At 41.8% G+C, this 13,493-nt stretch overlaps 1 protein-coding gene across 2 annotated transcripts in view; it reads left to right on the top strand.

Annotated features, from left to right (window-relative positions):
- The window catches only part of COL6A5 (collagen type VI alpha 5 chain), a 131,927-nt gene that overhangs the window by 45,696 nt on the left and 72,738 nt on the right, over positions 1–13,493 (top strand). For both annotated transcript variants that reach the window (XM_078432355.2, XM_078432354.2), the window contains exons 5-7: positions 5,567–6,127; positions 9,213–9,767; positions 12,161–12,736. In XM_078432355.2, coding sequence (XP_078288481.2) covers positions 5,567–6,127; positions 9,213–9,767; positions 12,161–12,736 — 1,692 coding nt within the window. The remainder of the gene's footprint in view (positions 1–5,566; positions 6,128–9,212; positions 9,768–12,160; positions 12,737–13,493) is intronic.

Raw genomic sequence — 13,493 nt, 5'->3', positions numbered from 1 at the left:
TGAGTAGTGGCCTAGGGCAAGGGCAGGAGCGAGAACTGACTGTACTTGGCTAAGGGAACATGAGTAGTTAGGAAAATGTTCCAAGACTAGATTTTGGTTGTGCTGGCAAAACTTGATGAATTTACCAAAAATCATTGAAAGATTACAACGCGTGAATTCTTCAGTGTGTAAATCGTACCGCAATTAAATGTAAAAAAATAATAGGTGTTAGTTAAAAAATAGTTTGATAGTATTGATGAACATGAAGAAAATAAAATCATCTGTAATCCTATCATCCAGACAAAACCATTTTAACGTTTATTTCTCATGTCATTTAGTTTCTTCTCCTTCTCTATGCTACGTACACACAAGCACACACACGTATGTTTTTCAAAGGTAGCGTAGCCTTGTATATGTTAGTGCTGTTCGGCAGAACTTTCCGTGGCGATGGAAATGTTCTCCATCTGTGATGTCCAGTAAGGCAGTCACTAGCCATGTGTGACTGTTGAGCGCTTGAAATGTGGCTAGTGTAACAGAAGATCTGAAATTCAAATTTAATTTAATTTGAACTCACTTTATTTTTTTATTTTTATTTTTTTTTAATTTTTGTTTTAACGTTTATTTATTTTTGAGACAGAGAGAGACAGAGCATGAACAGGGGTGGGGCAGAGAGAGAGGGAGACACAGAATCTGAAACAGGCTCCAGGCTCTGAGTTGTCAGCACAGAGCCCGACACGGGGCTCGAACTCACAGACCGTGAGATCGTGACCTGAGCCGAAGTCGGACGCTTAACCGACTGAGCCACCCAGGCGCCCCGATTTGAACTCATTTTAGTTTTGATAGCCACATGTGGCTGATGGCTGCTGTATCAGTGCAGGAATATACTGTTGGGTAACTTGTATCAGTCACAGTTACATCTGGGTGTGACTAACAGAAATAAAAACAGCAGTGGTTTAATCGGGATAAAACTGTTTTTTCTGTTGCACAATAAGTCCTAAGGTAGGTAGACACAGCTGGTACACCACAGAGTCAGAGACCCTGTCTCTTTCGACATTATTGTTTTTATTTATTTATTTATTTTTTGTTTATTTATTTATTTATTTATTGCTGTTTGTGGTTTTTAACTCCCAGGAACATAGTCCAAGATCATTGCTCTAGGCATCCCACTCACATCCAGCAAGCAAGAACGAGAAAAGAGAAGGAAGAGGTCAGGCTTCCATTTCCTTTTCTTCAAAGATATTTCCAGAAATTACACACATCATTTCTGCTTACATCCCAACGGCCAGAACTTGGTCACGTGTCGCACCTAAATTGTAATTTGGCAGCATTCGCATGGAAAAGAATTGTAATCTTCCAATGACATTGAAGGCTAATTTTAAACTCATCCTGGGCTGGCCCTGGATTTTCTGTGGCCCGTATACGTAGCAGCAAGAAACAAGTCCTCTGTTACCTCCTAAGTGACATGTGGGGAAGCTGCTCAGAGTGGCAGTGACCTTGGTCTAGTATGAACTATTAGGGCATAGGGGGGATGTGTAGTGTGGCCTCTCTTAGAGATTTTGAAATGATGTAACCAAAAAAGGGTCACATTTATTTTTGTTACAGAAATTCTAAATGGGGGTGCCTGGGTGACAGTCAGTTAAGTGTCCAACTTTGGTTCAGGTTATGATCTCATGGTTCGTGGGTTCGAGCGCCTGTGTTGGGCTCTGTGCTGACAGCTAAGAGCCTAGAACCTGTTTCGGATTCTCTGTCTCCCTCTCTCTCTGCCCTTCCCCTGCTTGTGCGCGTGCTCGCTCTCTCTCTCTCTCTCTCTCAAAAATACAAAATAAACATTAAAAAAAATTAAAAAAAGAAATTCTAAATGGGAAGGTATGGGACCAAGGCTAATGGCAAGGGCCATCCAAGGGGGATAACTATCCTCCATAAGGCCTCCAGTAGATGGCTTCTTGTTAATTCAATGGCTCTCAAATATTGGTACTTGACTCAGGTTGGGTTCCTCAGAAGTAGATGCCAGACAAGGATTCATGTGAAATGGATAGATTTTGATTAGAAAATATATCCAGGGAAAACTGGAGATTGGTAGGAAAGGGAGAGTTGGGACCAGGAGGGGAAGGACGATAAGCCAAGTTCCCTGGAGTTCAATTCCACAGGGCCATCCTAGGGACAATGTGGGTTAAACCTTAGAATTGCTCCTGTCAGGGGGCAGTGCAGCTAGAGAATTTATATTCCAGCACATGAGAGAATGTAAATTTCCAGGCACTTCTTCAAGCCCCTGGCAAGAGGGTTCCAGGAACCTGAGAGCAACCCACCCATAAACAGCCCTAGGTACTAGCCGTTAGAGAGAAAGCCCTGGGAGCCAGTGGGCACAAATGCGGTGAAGGGCTTGAGGGGATACAGGCTAAGCACCAACAGCATCTGCTGTAAACTTACCAGAGTGTCCTGGGGGAGTTTATCACTAATTCATTGGCCCAAGCCCTACCCGAAACCTAATGAATTAGTGTCAGAGTAGGGCCTGGGCACTTGCATTTTAGTAAGCCGCCCTTTGAACTTCTGTTAGCAGTGTTTAAGAACCTCAGCCTTAGAGAATTTGCCATGGTCTGGAGTGTGGTGGCCGGCTTTGTAGTTTCAGAACGGTAAAACACAGAGAACCAATCTACATTGACTTCGTTACTGTATCCACCACATCTGTCACTTAGTGGGCATCCAGTTTTTTAAAATCAAACTTCATTGAATCAAGGAGACGCTCACATTAATCAAACCAAGAGACTGATGTATAGAAAAAAGAGTGATGGCGGGGCGCCTGGGTGGCTCAGTCGGTTAAGCGTCCGACTTCGGCTCAGGTCATGATCTCGCGGTCCGTGAGTTCGAGCCCCGCATTGGGCTCTGGGCTGACGGCTCAGAGCCTGGAGCCTGTTTCAGATTCTGTGTCTCCCTCTCTCTCTGACCCTCCCCTGCTCATGCTCTGTCTCTCTCTGTCTCAAAAATAAATAGAACGTTAAAAAAAATTAAAAAAAAAATAAAGTCAAATATTCAGGGGCACCTGGGTGGCTCAGTTGGTTAAGCATCCAACTTCGGCCCAGGTCATGATCTCAGAGTTCGTGGGTTCGAGCCCCGCGGCGGACTTTGTGCTGACAGCTCAGAGCCTGGAGCCTGCTTCAGATTATGTATCTCCCTCTCTCTCTGCCCATCCCTGCTTGCTTGCTCGCTCTCTAAAAAATAAGTAAACATTAAAAAAAAAGAATAAAATAAAATATTTTAAAAAATAAAGTCAAATATATAGAGTTCTCTCTCTGTCTCTCTGTATAACTGTACAGGTGAGACCTTGGACCAGGGGACACATTCTTCTTCGACATTGTCTAGCCAAACATTTTGTGATAATGACAGTATTCTGTATTTACACTGTTGGATATGATAGGTATTAGCCACTTGGGGCTGTTAATCACTTGAAATATAGCTAGTGCAACTAAAGAGCTGATTTTTGAATTTTATTTAATTTTAAGTAGTTCCAGTTTACCTTTTAATAGTAATATCTGACTAGTAGCTAGTATATTGGACAACACAATTCTAGGGGGGTTGCATGGGCATTGCCTTGGTTGCCCACTGTGACTCATATTGTTTTCCTCCTTCATTGCTGATCACCACTATCTTTCTTCTGGAGAACACCTCATTCTTCTTCATTAGATTTATATAAATCAATCTATCTTTATTGATATCAGGTTTTGCTGGCCTGGGATCAACCCTGTCTTTTGCAGATAACTGCTTGTCTTCCTCCTAATATTTTATATGTCAACTTCATAGTTTAATTCTCAGGTCCAAACTTATTTCCAGTATTTCTGATTTCTTAGGGACCAACTCCCCATAGCCTAAAGTAGTGTCAATAGCTATAAATTACCAAAAAGCTGTGAATAAAGAAACTATTTCTGAAATACCTAAATAGTCTTGTATTTTAAGGATCTTTCAACACATTCAACCAGATAACTGTGTAAATAATCTAAATTTTTAAATTATGCTTTTTCTCCTACCCAATTGCAATGAGTAAATTGATAGAGTTATAAATAGACTATTAGTAAAGTTAAAGCATGTTTTACTTTGTTCCAGGGCTTTAAGAAAGGAAGAAACATTGAGGAAGGAACAAGAAAGGAAGGAAGGAACATTGAGAGTGTATTTATTTATTTATTTGATATTTATTTTTGAGAGAGAGAGAGAGTACACATCTGAGCAGAGAAGGGAAAGGCAAGGCAGAGAGAGAGACAGAGGGAGACAGAGGATTTGAAGCAGGCTCCATGGTCATAGCAGAGAGCCCGACACAGGGCTCGAACCCATGAGCCGCGAGATCATGACCTGAGCCGAAGTTGGATGCTCAACTGACTAAACCACCCAGAGTCCTTTTATTTAAAATTTTTGGTTGAAATCTTGCGATGGACCAGGCATACTGGGTAGAAGCAGAGAAGTTGACAATCTCTGCCCTCATGGGGACACTCTGGCAGGAAGCAGTCTGTGCTCATGAAAAAATGAGTAAGATAACTTAAAGAAGTATGGCTATCATAAAGAAAATAGAGAGTAATAGGGTAGATGATGACCAATGTGCTTTAGCTAGAGGGGAAGAGAATGCCTTTTTGAAGAACTGACATTTGAGTTGGTATATCCATGATGAGATAAGAAGGAATCAGCTATGTGAATGTTTAGGGAGAAGAATATTCCAGCAAGAGAGAGGAGGGCAAGTACAAAAGCCCTGGGGCACATTCAGAGTACAGAAAGCAGCCTGGCGTGGTTGGAACACAGCGAGTAAGATGAAGAATTGCTCGAAATAGGGTCTGAGAGAAAAACAGGGAGGAAGTTCAGGCCAGATTTATATTTTTAAGTTCTAAATGCAATGATAAACCATATAAGTAGGAGAGTAATATGATCCGGCTCTAGTTTAAAAAAACTTTTTTAATGTTTGTTTATTTTTGAGACAGAGAGAGATAGATCATGAATGGGGGAGGGTCAGAGAGAGAGGGAGACACAGAATCTGAAGCAGGCTCCAGGCTCTGAGCTGTCAGTACAGAGCCCAATGTGGGGCTCAAACTCACAGACCGTGAGATCATGACCTGAGCCGAAGTCAGATGCTCAACCGACTGAGCCACCCAGGTGGCCCTGGCTCTAGTTTTAAATATAGTGTTCTAGTTGCTCTGGGGAAAAGAGGATATTGAGGAAGTAAGAGAAGCAGGTCCTCTCCTCCATTGCATTTCTCGGGAAATGATAAGGCATAAACTGTCTGAAAAGGCAGGTGTCAATACTATACAAACAATTTAACTTACAGCCTGGAGACTTGGGAATCTGGTCCTGCCTTTTAATTAACTGGCAGATGACCTTAGACAAAGTACTAGGTGTCACTCTGTTGCAATTTCCCACCAGGTTGTTGTGAATTTCAAAGGAGAAAATGGGCATGAACAGGCTCGATGAAGCAGACAGTCTCTGCGTAAATGATGAAGAGTTCTCATTCTCCAGAACCTTCACAGCCTCATGTTCCTCTACAAACCCTCTTGCAAACTTCTCTCCAGATATTTCTGTAATTAACAAAGAATGCATTTTCCACATTTTTTTTCAGGCTGTGTGGATACAAAAGAGGCTGATATCTATTTCCTCATCGATGGCTCAACTAGCATAAACAGAACGGGGTTTGAGCAGATGAAGGAATTTATTTTGGCAGTGACAGAAATGTTCAGCATTGGCCCAGACAAAGTCCAAGTTGGAGCTGTACAGTATTCAGATAAGATAAAAGTGGAGTTTCACATCAATGACAATTCTAATAATGTGGATTTAAGAAAGGCTGTTTTGAACATCAAGCAACTCAACGGCAACACAGATACTGGGAAAGCCCTGGATTTCATGCTGCAAATAATAAAAGAGGGAAAGAAGCGTAGGACAAGCAGTGTTCCCAATTATCTCATTGTGCTGACTGATGGGAAGTCCAGGGATGAAGTCCTGAAGCCTGCTGAGAGATTAAGGGCTGAACAAATCACCATTCATGCGGTTGGCATTGGGGAGGCTAACAAAGAAGAACTCCAACAAATTGCTGGGGAGGAAGAAAGGGTTAACTTTGGGCAGAACTTTGATTCTTTAAAGAGAATAAAAAATGAAGTTGTTCGCAGAATCTGCACTGAAAAAGGTGAGCAAAACAAAGAAGGCTTTATTCTCTGCACCCTCATGGGTTGCTTCCTGCAGGCTGATAGCCAGGCTGAGACCAGGAGTGATGTGACCAGTTTTCTGGTTAACATTGTTGCTAACTTCCTTTCTCACCATGGAGGATTCAGCCCCTTACTTTAAACCAGTTGACAAGATTGGAGAAGCCCTCCACAGACAGATGCCCTGAGGCCATCTTGGGGGTCATAAGCAGGAAGGTTGCTAAGAGTATTGTGGCCTTGACAAAGCCCACCAGTATGGCATGTAAGAGTGTGTGTGTGTGTGTGTGTGTGTGTGTGTGTGTGTGCACTAATTGAAGCAGATGAGCACATGGAAAGAAAATGGGCTCTGGCTTTGAGTAGGTTAGGATTCAACCACTTTCCTGCTTGACCTTCAGACTTCTTCATCTATAAAGCAAGGGTAACACCTACATCCTAGAATCCTTATAGGTTTAGCATAATAAACATCAACCATCATTCCTCTATTATGAATGCTTATCTAGTACACATATAACAATTGTTTATTTTTATCTGTACCAGAAACACATATTTGCATTTTCGTTCAGGCTAAAATTACGTAAGTAAAGTTAGGAAGAACAATTTGCAAATACCTGTACCCGATCGTGATGCCTCTTATTAGGAGCAGCGACTTACTAACTGAATATGGTATGTGTTGGTTTGCTAATATTAGCACATGAAAATTTTGTCTGCTGAGAGGCATGTTACCTTACTGGTTAAGATAAAGGATGCTGGAGTCAATGAGGTAAAGTTCAAACCCCAGCTATATTAGCTGTGGACCTTGAATAGTTCACTTACTATCCACCTGCCTTAATCCCTGAGGGTAGGCCTAGCTTCCAGGTGAAGCTTGAAGGTGATAAGGCATGTGGAACACTTAGAAAAATGCACGTGGGCATTCAGTGCTACATAAAAATTAGCTATTGCACAAGTTGGCTAAATTCACTGCTGAGAAAAAGAGAAGGATTCCCATTTATTTGAACTTACAAAAGTGAACATTCTGGAATGTTGTGAGTCACTAAAATCCAAAGATAAATCAGCAGAGCTCACAGCAAAATCCTAAATCACATTATTGTTCGTTGTTCACCCTGTTACAGACAGTAGTAGAGTTGGGTCTTCAGGATGCTCTAGAAAGAGTACAAGAGTAAAAAGTTCCCCAGAATTTCCTGGGGATGACGCAAAGAAAAGTAAAAGGGTTCCAGGAAACATAAAGTAGATTGTATCTCGGTCACTCCGAGGGAGACAGCCCTGGGCCAATCTGAGGAGGTACGGCACATCTCCTGTAGGTCAGGGGGTTGCACTTGAGGTGCCTGAACACTGGCACACCTGGAAGAGGAGACAAGCTGTGGACAAGGAGATGATCCATAAGATGGTGAACAGGGAGAGGCAGGAAAGCTAAGGAACCAAAGCCTTCGGGCCTAGAAAAACACTGACTAGTTTCAGGGCAGATGCAGACGGAATGAGACACATTGTACCTATTGCTTAGGGGACAAGATAAGAGGCCATAACAAAAAGATCCCAAACTACACAACACAGAATATTATTTCTGTCTTGCATAACAGTCCAGGGGGAGCAGGGTGCAGATTTAGCAGAGAGGCTCTTGCAGGCTCAGCATATAGCTCCCATCTTTAGGTCAATGGTGAAGCTCCGGTTCTCTTCACCTTGCACTTGTGGAAAGGGAGAAAGAGCCAGGGGAGCCCATCACACTGCCCTGTTTTAATGTTAAGACCCAGAAGTGGCCAAATCACTTCTGCTCCTGTCTATTGGCAAAACATAGTCACAGGGCCACATCTGCTTCGAGGAAGGCTAGAAAAGTGATACTTACCTGGACAGTCATCTGTCTAGCTGAAATTATATCAGCATGGAAGAATGGGAGACCAGATATTAGAGGACAGGAAATAATCTTGTCACAAGCAGATCTAAGGGGGTATACAAAACCACATGTAAAAGTCTACTCCTTTTACACGTTTCATGGAGGAGAGGCTTCCACACTTCACAGCAGTGGGGCCTTGCCAAGGCCACAAACATCTTTAATGACCTCTCTATATATGACTTTCAAGATGGCCTCAGTCAGCTTGGATCTTACATGGTGGCTTTAATGCTCCCTGGTTGTCCTTACACAGGTTATTAAAAAATAATAAGCATTGTCTTATTCCTCTTTGACTAATGCTAATTGTTCATTTTCAAATAGTATGGGATAGACTCTGTGAGAGTTAAGGGAAGGACTGCTAAGAGAATGGCAGTGATAGCAGGTAGAGCAAAGGGTTAAGACTAAGGAGATACATGCTAATGACAATATATTTGCATTGTATACACACACATCTGTATCATGAATTAATAACACCATTTTTTTTATGGCTTATAGAAATTGGTCTTCTGTGCGCACGCGCACACACACACACACACATATATGTCCATTTCTAACCAGTAGAAAATCTACAAACTTTAGGTATAAAGGAATGATCCTTTATTTATACATCCATGTTGAATGGATATGTGCTTACTAATGTACTTACTATTTCTAGTAAAAGTTTTTCACCCCGGTTTCTAATACTGATTCATAGTGTTTATCAAATCACTGTAAGTTATCCCAGAAAATAAGGCTGTGTAAAGATTGCTTAGAATTTTTTGTTTCAAGATTATACATAAAACCCAGAAATATTAGTCCTATGGGCATAGGGAATTGATTACCTTTTCTCTTATTCCTTTTTTTGATCACCATCACATCCTTTAACACATAACCTGATACTTGGCATTTCATACACCTCAAGAATTATGAATGAATGAACTATGCATAAATGAATGATGCATGGGTGAATGAATATATACTTTGGAAGTTGCATTTTCTCTTAAAACTTGTTGGATAATATTCAGTAGATTTCTGAGTCTGGGTCCTGGTCAACAGGCCTCTACTATAGAAGCAGATAAAATTTTCAAATACAATAGCAGGTGTTTGAGTTAAGTTTTGATGTTTTCTGACTAATGCATTTCTTTCTTGCTTGCTGCTTCTCTGTGTTTTGAAAATTATATCAACCTGGTCTCTTTGACAACGCGCAGGATGTGAAGACATGAAGGCTGACATCATGTTTCTGGTGGACAGTTCTGGCAGTATTGGGTATGAAAATTTTGGAAAAATGAAAACCTTCATGAAAAATCTATCAGCAAAGATTAAAATTGGTCCAGACAAAACTCAGATTGGTGTCGTTCAGTTCAGTAATTATAATCAGGAAGAATTCCAGCTTAATAAATACTTTACACAAAAAGAAATTTCTGATGCAGTAGACAGAATGTCTTACATCAACAGTAACACTTTGACTGGAAGTGCACTAACCTTTGTAGCTCAATACTTCACCCCCACCAAGGGGGCCCGTGTTGGGGTCAAAAAGTTTCTTATCCTCATCACGGATGGAGAAGCACAAGATTCTGTGAGAGAACCTGCTAAAGCACTACGGGACAGTGGTGTCATCATCTTCTCCGTGGGAGTATATGGCGCCAACAGGATGGAGCTGGAGGAGATCAGTGGGGATGGCAAGCTGGTCTTCCAAGTTGAGAACTTTGATGATCTCAATGCAATAGAAAGCGAACTCATTTTTCGTGTATGTGCTCTCCACGGTAAGTGACATTGTTACTCTTCAGGACTCAAGGGCATGAGCTGTTGACTTCATGGGATGAGCAGTGGGCTGTACCACGGGCTTGGACTGTATCTGGACTTTAGTGTTAAGTTTCAGTCTTGTCTTGTCTGTGTTGTGGAAACACCTGTAACCTCCAGGGATATTCCAGTTTAACAATTTTGCCCTCTAGTTTGGCAACAAAATAGTCTGGCTGTGGTGACTTCAAGTATATTCCCACAGGTTCTCAGAATTTCTTATCGAACTTCCACATTTTTAACTACATCCATACCTAGATTTTTCAGAGCCAATATTTAATCTCAAATGATTCCCCAGAATTGTTCCTGGCCTACCAATAACCAGTGTCAAATAGTAAATAATTAGAGAAACAAATTCATCTTCCTCTTAGTTAAATTAAATCCAATGTCCTAAGCATAACCCCCTAAATATCCCCTGTATTTTAAAGATATAGTGTGTACTTTCATTCTTTTGCATTTTTCTTCTTCACCACTATCAGAGAGATATTTTACATTTGCTTTTTCATGTGTCTATAGCTTTAGAAAATTTCAAGTTGTTACTTTTTAAAAACGATTGCTTGAGATCATTTTATCTCACGAACTGTCGTACTTTAAAACTTGTGTTGAGCAAATCTTCAGTTTGAGTCCATCAACTTTAATGGCTCTTAATAGAGAAGTTGCTATAAATACACATGTCAGACTAAAAACACCTGTGCTTTTAAATCTACCACGTGCTGTTACCTGTTTTATGGGTACCACTAAGAGAACATGCTGAAGTATTAGTAAATTTGTTGTATGTTGTTCCCCTAGCAACATAGAGACCTTTGGACTATATTATTCAGAATTATGTGTGAGAAATCTTTACAAAGGTAACAAACAAAATGTCTTGGCCTAAGTCTGAGTTTTAGACAGTGGCGCTGTGAGTTCTCTCTTAACAGCTTAGTTAAAATGGCAATGATTTCTGGAGTGCCTGGGTGGCTCAGTTGGTTAAGCATCCAACTCTTTTTTTTTTTTTAACGTTCATTCATTTTTGAGAGACAGAGGAGAGACAGAGCATGAACGGGGAAGGGGTAGAGAGAGGGAGACACAGAATCTGAAACAGGCTCCAGGCTCTGAGCTGTCAGCACAGAGCCTGACGCAGGGCCCGAACTCACGAACCCGTGAGATCGTGACCTGAGCCGAAGTTGGACGCTCAACCAACTGAGCCACCCAGGCGCCCCATGCATCCAACTCTTGACCTCAACTCAGGCCTTGATCTCAGCGTTGTGAGTTCAAGCCCTGCATTGGGCTCCACGCTGGATGTGAGCCTGCTTAAAAAAAAAAAAATGGCAATGATTGCCAAATTCTTAGTAATGTTGAGACATTCTAAGAAAGGTTTATCTTAAGGTCACATCCCCACCTTTGAAATCCATGGGGCTTTTCCTGGCATTTCTTCATTTTGATAAATATAATGTTGGTGGAGGCCCTTTCTATAGCATAAGGTGAAATTTCCCTGGCTTACACATTAGATCGACTCATAAACCTCAAGTCATGACTAATCACTAAATCTTGGTGGGTCATTGCCCCAGGTTCTATTGCATCTTAAGCTTGAGAATTTGAGACCTCATTGCCAGAAATAAGGATTGGAGTTACCATATATAGGTAGAAAGTGGAGAAAGTGAAAGTCCGAAAGGCATATGCTTAAGTTACTGAGGGAAGAAAAAAAGGGGAGAGAAACCCCATACTTTGGAGACCTATCCAGAGTGGTCACTTGGCTTCTGATGTGGAGGAGGCTTAGGGCTGAGATGAGGGGATAAGGGCCTTAGCTCTCCCTACTTGGGACCTTTCTGGGTTCTAACTCAGGAGATCAGGAGAAGGAGCACAAATGAATGCCGAGAGGCATGGTGCGTTTGGGAAAGTTAGCTGACCAGAAGCTGAAAAGACAGCTGGAACTAGAGGGAGTAAGATAAAAAAAAAATCCCAGCTTATACAGGGAGCCTCTGAGCTCTTTAAAACAGCACGCCAGTTTGGCAAACACTAGTCATGTCTCACCATTACGTTGACATTGAACTACCTTCTGACATTTCCTTTCAGTTGAAAGCCTGCAGAGCAAAAGACATCCTGTGTCCTAATGAGATGTAGCAGAACAAAGTGGCGTGGCTTAAGAAACACTGACCACAGAGCCATTGTCAAGTACAATGTCCTTGGAATCAGGGGTAGCTTGGACATCACTGAGCCTCAGTTTCTTACTCTGTAAAACAGAGTAAGCCCTCTCTAACAAAAGGTGCAGTGTCTGGCACATAGTAGGTTCATGGCAAATGTTAGTTTGCTCCCCCTTCTCAACTGTCTGTGTAGGATACACTGTAGAAAGATTGTGATGCCTGGTTCCTTATTCTTCCAGATTGTAAAAATATTAAGGTGTTAGACATCGTGTTTGTGCTGGATCATTCAAGCAGCATAGGTACAGAAGAGCAAGAAAGCATGATGAACCTAACTATCCATTTGGTGAAGAAAGCAGATGTTGGCATCGACCGCGTTCGGGTTGGAGCTCTCAAATACTCAAATGATCCTGAGGTTCTTTTCCACCTTAGTAGATACTCAAGTAGATCTGCAATCGTTGAGAATCTGAGGAGACGCAGGCACACCGGAGGGGATACCTGGACTGCCAAGGCTCTCGAACACACAAACATAATGTTCACAAAAGAACATGGCAGCCGCATCGAGGAAAATGTGAAGCAGATGTTGATTATCATCACCGATGGGGAGTCCCATGACCGAAATCGGCTCAATGACACAGCACTGAAGTTAAGAAACAAAGGCATCAACATCTATGCAGTGGGCGTAGGAGAGGCCAACCCATTTGAACTCGAGGCTATCGCAGGGAATAAAAGCAATATTTTCTATGTAGGAAATTTCAACAAACTGGAAGATCTTTACCTGCCTCTGCAAGAAAGAATGTGTATCAACGCACGTGAGCGTAAGTTGTGATTTTTAAAGCTTCTGTGGGGGTAGCAATAAAAGGTTAAGCAAAACATAAATTAAATCTTGGCTTCCCATTACCTGGGTGTCATGGCTGAACATCTCTCTGCTCAGGCTATATTTTCTCATCTCTCAAATGCATTGATTGAACAAGATCTGAAAGTTCCCCTCCCACCATGGTGTGCATTGAAGAGCTTATGGAAGGAAGTTTCAGAAATACTCTTTGAGGTCTTGCCACCTTGTTGCCTTTTTCTTGGCAGAAAGGAACTCTACTTAGGATTGTATTCACCTTACCCCATTTCGGGGCCACTTGTACTATTCCATTTGCATAATAGTCTCAGCACAACCACTGAGCACCAGTTTCAGGCCAGACTCGGATGGAGAGTTGCATGGTTTGACAGATAGACTTTTGTCTTCAAAGATCCAGGGCCTTCTAACTGGGATTAGAGACATTCTCTAGGGCCACAGGAGGTTCAAGTGGTCTGATGTGCTTTTCTGGATAAGGGCCACTAATGCAGAGGAAAGAATATGGGAGTTCAATAGGGAGTCATGGAGGCTGGTGGGTAGGAGCAGGGAGGGAAGGGACCTAAGCTGATTCCATGAGATACCAGTAGGGTGGAGTAGTCTGGAGGCATCATACCTGAGGAAAGTGTAAGATTTGCCACCTGAGCTCAAAGTGAGCAATGAATTAATCTTCTGGGTTTCAGATACAGAATGGTGATGGTATTATCTGTAAGAAAAAAAAATTGTGACTT

This window comes from Panthera onca, chromosome C2 (genome assembly GCF_046562875.1).
Source record: "Panthera onca isolate mPanOnc1 chromosome C2, mPanOnc1 haplotype 2, whole genome shotgun sequence".
Lineage (NCBI taxonomy): Eukaryota > Metazoa > Chordata > Mammalia > Carnivora > Felidae > Panthera > Panthera onca.
Note: the sequence above shows the minus strand (reverse complement) of the source record. Positions and strands in the feature narration are given on the sequence as shown.